The following is an 8,571-nucleotide window of genomic DNA, read 5'->3' as shown; positions in this document are numbered from 1 at the left end:
ACGTAGTAGTGAAGGAGGAACTAGTCCGAGTAGCTAGCAAGCATGGAAGTCCAACGAGACAACGTACGAACGAGGACGGAAAGAGTAATGTGTTTGTATTGCATTTTGGCAATTCTTTCTCAGTAGAACCTAAAATATGCAGATATGAAAATGCTATAGCGAACGGCAACGACTTTTGCGTGCGAGAGAGATGGACAACCCCCTTTTATTGATGCACTGCTAAACTGTGGCAAAGGTGTTACGAGGTTTAGACGCGTTTATTTACATCATTTTTGCGACGTTTATATGAGCTGTATACGTATGAGACGATATAAGTCTTCATGGCAGTCTCCGGTCGCGCGGAACATTTAAAATACTTCAATTGACCGCCTATTGAATACAATACGCTGGAGGGATGGCCACTCATGACCCAGAAAATTAAACTCAAAGAAATGAACTTTTTACCTCTCCAAAATCAAGACGTCTTGAATTGAGGGTTCCGGTAGAAATTCTATGTCTGCTTTCGAAGGATGAGGATTGTTGCATTTTAGCCACAATCAATCTATATATCCATTGCAAAAAACGTGAATGTATTTCATCGTAAACACAATATCCATCTCGTCCAGCTAACGATATCAGACCCCCGCGTCCCGCGATAGATATATAGCGCCTATACTCTATTTACGTAGTAAATGGTGTTAGGATTGGGCTACGTAATGAACACGTTGCGGTCCATTCGCCTACCCGCGCGGTACCATGCTGTCGTCATTCCAGCCATCGCGACGTTCGTAGTCCTTACGCTAGTGTTCAATGCTATCGACGACTACACCAATGCATTCGTCCCTCTCTCTAAGCTTCTTTCAAACTCGAAGCAAAGGGGGCTTCCAAGGACTAGGGGCGATCGTGTCCTCTATGGGGACCACTTCTTTCCTCATAGGACATGGTCGATCCCGCGACGTTTGCATAAGTTCGAAAAACTATTCCTGGATTCATACACAGAGTACCGCGCATTCCTTGATCGCTAGTCGAGAACATGTGCCGGCGCGGTAAAATACTACAAGAAACGGTATAATCGCTCTCCGCCTCCTGGGTTCGATAAATGGTTTAGCTACGCACTGGCCAAAGGGTTGCTAGTCACTACGATATGATCGATCGCGTCGTATCGCAATTTATCAAAAACAGATCTTTTCCGGCGGATGAAGGAGCCGAGGAAGTATGGCAAGACATATCGGGTACGCTCAACAACATGGAGAGGGCTTGTGGCATCTACTCGACTGGGACTTTACGAATGATTTACCGAATCTTGATATCTACATTAACACACGGGGTGAACTATTCGTCTTTCCTCAGGAGAAAAATGGGACGGAAAAGGTTGAGTTCTTTGTGGCTGGCGGGAAACCGTGGTGGCCGGGGCTAGTGGAGCACTGTAAGGTACGGCAAGGGAAGAGTATGCGGAAGAAGGGCAGGGATGATTATATTGCAACAATCCAAGACGCGAAAGAGGCATTAGACGTTTGCGCCCATCCAGAGTATGAGGGAACGCATGGGCTCTTTAATGCACCTGCTAGTCTGACAGGGCGGGAATTCGGAGAACCTGAAAGAACTGATCATGACACTAAGAATAACTTTGATGGATATGGACGGGAATGGGCTGAGTGGGAGATATTACAGATTGTTAAGGAGTAAGGCTGCGGTGTTCAAGTCGACGGCAATGCAGCAGTGGCATGACGACAGGATGTTTCCGTGGGTGCATTATATACCTGTAAGATTGGGAATGAAGGAGTTGGTGGATATAGTGAAGTGGTTTCCTACGACGGAGAGGGGGGATGAAATAGGGAGAAGGATTGCGGAGGAGGCAGATTGGTGGTCGCGAAACGGGGTAAGGGCGGAAGATGGGATGGTTTATACGTACAGGTTATTACCAGAGTATACCGCACTTTCCGTTTAGATCAATAACCGTGTCTACTTAAACCCTTAGGGCCAGAAATGCATTATGCATAGTCATTCTGTGGCCTTTGAAGTTTTTTGATATACGGTAGTCGATTATGTGGCTCGTAGCTGAGAAATTTAAAGGGGTGTTGCTGTGGTATTTCTAAATCTGGCAGCGGAGAGCCGGCTTAATACAGCTCTTGCGACTGACGGCTGTTCTCTGAAAACTTGACCTCGTTTTCATTCCAGACCAAATCTAAACTTCTAAACGTACTGAAGCATCCAATATGTTTCAAGGTTTCCGGTACAGTACACTCCGCATCCGTTTCGTGCGTGCATTCTAACTAACACCTCGATAGCTTCCGTAAGTACCATCTCGTACAATTGTATTGCATTGCCACGGTGGCTAGTAAAGTGGCTTCGCCCCCACCATAGTAGCGTCAGGGGAGCTCGTTACGGGGCATCATATTACGGCATTCGCCCGCAAAAAAACACCGGTTCGGCGGGTCCAAGAACAGGTAGCTCGAATTGCGTGATTGAAGGGCGGCCAATGATAGTGTCGCCAATGACAATTTTGGCAGGGGTTGCTTGGAAAGCTGGGCCAACCATATCGATACCCGACGCATCCCACCATTGAACAGCATCACCGGCGCCCTTCCCCGACAAATTTATTCCCTGCAGAGGGTAAGAAGTCGTCGGGTCGGCCGTGGATTGCTGTCTTTAAAATAAATCATCTCTGACCATTTTTTTCTCGCTGAATAATTCTTTCCCTCTTTCCTCCCATTGATATTTAATTCCAGCTCGTTTGCGAAGCTTCTTGTTCTTGTGCAATCTATTTTGCTGGAACATTAAGAAAATATACCTCGAATTTAGTATTAATTTTGGCTCACTGTTGCAGAAACGATGGCGCCTGCTCCGGACCTCCTCGAGAGTGCTGAGGCTGCTGGTAAGTGCTTTATCCTGATTGATTCGATGCATTGTATGCCCCAGCTGATATAGCTAATACATTTCTGTGCAGTTGCCCGAATTGCTTACCTCTGCAGCGACCATGTCATTTCTGTGCAACCGTCGCTGAAACAAAAGACACCATATTCGTCACAACTTGATAGATTATCTGCCAGCTCCACCCCAGGAATTATCTCTGGAAATCCAGAATCCGTACCAGAGGTACTGCCAGTTCTAAATGCTCTACCTGTAGCTTGAGATACTAATATCGTGGCGAATATAGATAACACGAGTTCGCCACAATGCTGACCCTTTCCTCAGCGCTTTCGAGCCCCTACGGAGCGGACAGCTCGTTTCTATCCTCACCGTCTCAACCACCTTGATTCCTGCTATCCCACATCTCCATAAACTAGCAAATTATCCTCTTACGATACATGTCTCCCTCATTCCCCAATCTTTCCCAGACTACTCCGATATAGCTGCTGTGCGGCAATCAGGGTTCACGATCATCCGGTCTGATTCCGTCCAGGAAGCCCAGGATATGGCTGCTGTAGCACATGGTGTGGCTGTCAAGTCTGGACGTGCGGTTATTCATTTCTTCGAGGCGGACAACAGTCGTGACGACCCAGTTCCGCTCGAAGACCGCCGTGTCCTTGACCGCATGCTTGACCGTGCCGCTGCTCGATCATACCAATCTTCCTCGATCGATGCTTCCAACATCTATGCCGCTGATGGCGTCCAAGCCCAGACTCGGGTAAACCCACTCACAAACGGCGTAAATGGCACAGCCAATGGCGTCAAGAGTCCACCGCAGTCTCCCACAGCCAACGGTTTCACAAATGGAGATTCCGCTTCCTCAAATCTCTCGCGGACAGACTCCGTATCAAGTGAGCCTGACGTTGTCTATCGTCCGGTCAACTCTGCAGATGTCTACAAATATCTTACCGCTGGGTTCGAGATTGTTCGACAGGTCACGGGGCGCTCATACCGTCCCTTTGAATACTACGGCCCTACATATGCTGAGAATGCCATTTTCTTGTTTGGATCCAAGGCAAAGTCGATAGCGACAACAATTGCCTCTGCTGCTTCCACAGAAGACTATGCAAAGACCGGTGTTATCGTGGCCAGAGTATACAGGCCGTGGACCGGACAGAAGTTCTTGGACGTTGTTCCCAAGACCGTCAAGAAGGTTGCCGTGCTAGAGCAGATCAAGAAGCGGACGACAAAATGGGGCCCCTTGTTCTTGGACCTGCTGTCCACCATTCGTAGCGGTGATGCGGAGACAAAACGGGATCTCTCACTCGTTGGATATCAACTTGGATATGTCAGCCCTTCGACATTGAAACTGGCATTGAGAGGTGTCCTTCAAAACCTCAAGCTTGACAAGCCTATTCAGAACCTTGACGTCGGTCTTCCAGAAGGCCCTGCCAGGTCTGCGGCTGGCTACGAACTCTCTCGCCCGGAAGCTGAAAACGCCTACTTCAAGGTCTTGAACCAACTTTTCGGCGAAAGACTGCATATTGCCAATGCCCTCGAAAGACCCACCGCCGGCATTCCTACTAGTATAGCTACCAGTCCTGAATATGGGTTTGGAAGCCTGCTAGCCAGACTTGAAAAGAAGGAAAAATTCCAACAAAGAGTTGAAGATGCTGCGAAGTCCACCTCATTTGTCACATCGGTTTGTAACGATTGGCTTGCTAGATGGCTAATCGCTGCGAACGATGCAAAGAAGAGACCACAGGTAGCCGACGGGCTTATCACCCGCCTCAGGAATGATGGCAGTGCGCTGTCTTCAGAGTTACTCAGGGACAAGGCACTATTCTACAACGAGTCTAACTGGTTAGTTGGCTCTGATGCATGGGCTTACGATCTCGGTAACTCCGGTGTGCATCACGTTATCGCTTCCGGAAAGAATATCAATATGCTCATCATCGATTCTCAGCCTTACTCTGAGAAGGCGGTGCATAACGCTGCTCGCCGCAAGAAGGATATCGGACTCTACGCCATGAACTTCGGCGGGTGCTATGTTGCTTCCGTTGCGGTTTATAGCTCCTATACCCAAGTCCTACACGCCTTAATCGAGGCGGAACAGTTTAATGGACCCTCGGTAGTGCTTGCTTATCTGCCTTATCAGAAGGAGGATGAGTCGCCGCTTACCATCCTACAGGAAACTAAGAAGGCGGTCGATATCGGATATTGGCCATTGTACCGTTGGGATCCAACAAGAGAGGAGAAGGGCAAGGGTGATAACTTCGAGCTGGACTCTGAGAGAATCCGGAATGAGATGAAGGATTTCTTGGAAAGGGAGAATCATCTCTCCAGACTATTGAAACGAGATCCAGTCTTTGCGGCCAATTTGAAGGGCAGCTACGGAGCCGAGGTTAGAGATGCGCAGAAGAGGAAGGCGAAGGATGCGTATGCTAAGTTGCTTGAAGGGTTGGAGGGTGCGCCGTTGACGATCTTGTTTGCGTCAGACGGTGGTAATGCGGAGAATTTGGCGAAGAGGCTGCAGAGACGGGGTAAAGCGAGAGGTTTGAAGGCTTACGCCATGAGTATGGATGATTATCCGCTCGAGGATATCAACGGAGAGGAGAATTTGGTTTTGATAACCTCTGTGGCTGGACAGGGCGAGTTCCCACAGAATGGAAGGAATTTCTGGGAGGCAGTGAAGAATGCTACAGACATCGATCTCGCTAGGGTCAATTTTGCCGTCTTTGGATTGGGTGATAGCCATTACTGGCCCAGGAAGGAGGACAAGCTTTACTACAACAAGCCGGCCAAGGATTTGGACGCTAGACTTGAGGTGCTTGGTGGAAAGAGGATTGTGGATGCTGGTCTGGGAGACGATCAAGATCCCGATACCTATCAGACTGCATATGCGGACTGGGAGCCAAAGCTTTGGACTGCTCTCGGTGTCGATAAGGTTGAAGGTCTTGCTGATGAGCCGCCACCAATCACCAACGAAGATATTAAGATCGCATCCAACTTCTTGAGAGGAACCATCGCGGAAGGGTTGGAGGACATGTCGACCATGGCAATTTCGGCAGCTGATCAACAATTGACAAAGTTCCATGGAACGTACATGCAAGATGACCGAGACTTGAGAGACGAGAGAAAGGCTCAAGGATTGGAACCTGCATACTCCTTCATGATTCGGTGTCGATTACCCGGAGGCATTTCAACCCCAAAGCAGTGGTTGCAAATGGACGACATTTGTGAGGAATATGGCAACAAAACCATGAAGCTAACGACACGACAAACCTTCCAGTTCCACGGAATCATCAAAACAAATCTCAGAAACTCGATGAGGGCGATCAATCGAGCACTCATGACCACCATCGCGGCCTGTGGAGACGTTAACCGAAACGTCATGTGCAGCAGTTTGCCATACAAGTCGGCGTACCATCGGCAAGTGTGGGAGTACTCGAAGTTGATCAGCGATCACTTGCTGCCGAGCACCACTGCCTACCATGAGATTTGGCTACAGGATGAGAACGATAAGAAGACACAGGTTGCAGGAGATGCGGTTGTTGACCACGAGCCGTTGTATGGACCAACCTACTTGCCCAGAAAGTTCAAGATCACTATTGCTATTCCGCCCCGTGAGTATACAATTCTAGGATTTATATTCTCAAGCCCAGCGCTAACATTTTTGCAGACAATGACACGGATGTTTACGCCCACGACATCGGTTTGATCGCTATCAAAGGCGAGGACGGTAACCTTGCCGGGTTTAATTTCCTTGCCGGAGGTGGCATGGGTGTCACGCACAATAACAAGAAGACTTATCCGCGAACGGGTAGCATGTTTGGTTACGTTCCTAAGGAGAAGGTTCACCTTGCCTGCGAGAAGGTTATGCTCGTCCAGCGTGATCACGGAGACAGGAAGAACCGCAAGCATGCTCGATTAAAGTACACAATCGACGACATGGGTGTTGATGCCTTCCGTGGAAAGGTTGAGGATCTTCTCGGCTGGAAGTTTGAGGCTGAAAAGCCTTTCCAATTCCAGAGTAACGTCGATACTTTCGGATGGCAGAAAGATGAGAATGGCCGGAATCATTTTACGTTCTTTATTGAGAATGGTAGAATTGAGGATACTCCGGAGTTCTTGATGAGAACAGGATTGAGGGAGATTGCCAAGTTGGGCAAGGGGGAGTTTAGGTTGACAGGAAATCAGCATTTGATTATATCGAACGTGGAAGAGGAGGATCTGACAGAGGTGAAAGCCTTGATGGAGCACTACGGACTGGACAATGTCAGGTTTTCTGGTCTGAGGTTGTCGTCAAGTGCTTGTGTGGCGTTCCCAACCTGTGGTTTGGCAATGGCGGAGAGTGAAAGATACCTGCCCAAGTTGATTGACAAGTTGGAATCGACGCTCGAGGAGGCCGGATTACGTCATGATTCGATCGTGATGAGAATGACGGGATGTCCAAACGGTTGTGCCAGACCTTGGTTGGCAGAGGTTGCGTTTGTTGGAAAGGCGTACGGGGCGTATAATATGTACTTGGGAGGCGGGTACCACGGACAGCGATTGAACAAATTGTTCCGAAGCTCGATCAAAGAGGAGGAGATCTTGGAGATCTTGAAACCGATGTTCAAGAGGTATGCGATCGAAAGAGAGGAAGGTGAGAAGTTTGGCGATTTCTGCATCAGGAGCGGAATCATCAAGGAAACGACACACGGGACAAATTTCCACGAAGGGGTGAGTGATTAAGTTCTTCTAATCTTTATCCTTTAAAGTTTTGCATGGGGTAGACGAACTGACATGGGTTTCCTTTTTTGATAGGTCGCCGAAGAAGATTCGGAGGAATAGACGAATGTGGCGATTTATGGGGAAGGTGGTATGCATGATGATCGAAGGGCCCCGGTTTTGTTTGGTTAGCTACGGATGGGATTATACCTTGGCTTGATATTTCCTTTACGTTTAAAAATTCATTTTCCCCCTCCCTCTATCGATGATGCAAAAAGTTCTGTATTCCCTTCCGGACATATTGCTGAATCTTTGTACATACATGCGTTTTGATTGATACCGTATTCTGTAAGCAATAATATAATTTTTGGCGTACATACGTCTGCATTACATATGTATCATATCAGATGCGCATTTTATGATACAAGGAGTTTAACTGTTATATCTTATCGCCCAAGCTTTCATTGATTCCTTCGGTGGGGCTCGCTAGCTAAACTGTCTTTCGGATCAGCAACGCAACGTTCGCCTCCCTGCTGACTGCAAATCCACATGCATGCGTATAAGGATAGAAATGTCAAGAAACGGAGTACATCGGCAGAAGCTTAACGTTATAATCCAGGTCCCCCAGCCGATCTAGCTAGGCTGAGTCTTTCGGTGGTCGGGTCATTACGAACAGTTTGAGCAACGTGTGTGACGACCGAAGCACTGGACTGCCAGGGCTGAGCCTAAATATACGGTTGCCTGAGTGTAAACCCTAACGTCGGGGCCCTACGATTCTTATTGCGCAAGTAGCTCGGGTTAATTTTAAGTTTCTTTTTTCTGTCAGTACTGGCATCTGCTGGCGGTTTCAAGTTTTTGATTAGGGCCCGAAGGTTATATTAATTACCTGCCTGCTTTAAGACGCTTCGTTCTCGCAAGTTGTTTTCTCCGGATATTTCTTTCTTTTCTCCATTTTTTCTGCAGTAACTTATTGCGAATCGATCGTTAAATACGAAACCCGTAGACTCTTCCAATAATATTTTTGGCACG

General features: G+C 48.0%; 2 protein-coding genes across 2 annotated transcripts; both read left to right on the top strand.

Moving 5' to 3' along the window:
- Positions 1 to 1,194: 1,194 nt before the first annotated feature.
- DFL_005870 (uncharacterized protein) lies at positions 1,195 to 1,665 on the top strand (the record flags this gene model as incomplete). Its single annotated transcript, XM_067635192.1, has 1 exon — positions 1,195 to 1,665. The coding sequence occupies one exon, from the start codon at positions 1,195 to 1,197 to the stop codon at positions 1,663 to 1,665; it is 471 nt and encodes a 156-aa protein (XP_067489646.1).
- A 530-nt stretch (positions 1,666 to 2,195) lies between these two features.
- On the top strand, positions 2,196 to 7,665 carry DFL_005869 (uncharacterized protein; the record flags this gene model as incomplete). The annotated part of the gene is made up of 6 exons (XM_067635190.1): positions 2,196 to 2,217; positions 2,807 to 2,854; positions 2,927 to 3,075; positions 3,137 to 6,455; positions 6,512 to 7,554; positions 7,639 to 7,665. The coding sequence occupies 6 exons, from the start codon at positions 2,196 to 2,198 to the stop codon at positions 7,663 to 7,665; spliced, it is 4,608 nt and encodes a 1,535-aa protein (XP_067489645.1).
- Positions 7,666 to 8,571: the final 906 nt, after the last annotated feature.

Source organism: Arthrobotrys flagrans, assembly GCF_004000055.1.
Source record: "Arthrobotrys flagrans strain CBS H-5679 chromosome Unknown unitig_9, whole genome shotgun sequence".
Lineage (NCBI taxonomy): Eukaryota > Fungi > Ascomycota > Orbiliomycetes > Orbiliales > Orbiliaceae > Arthrobotrys > Arthrobotrys flagrans.
This window is presented reverse-complemented; position numbering and strand designations above follow the sequence as displayed.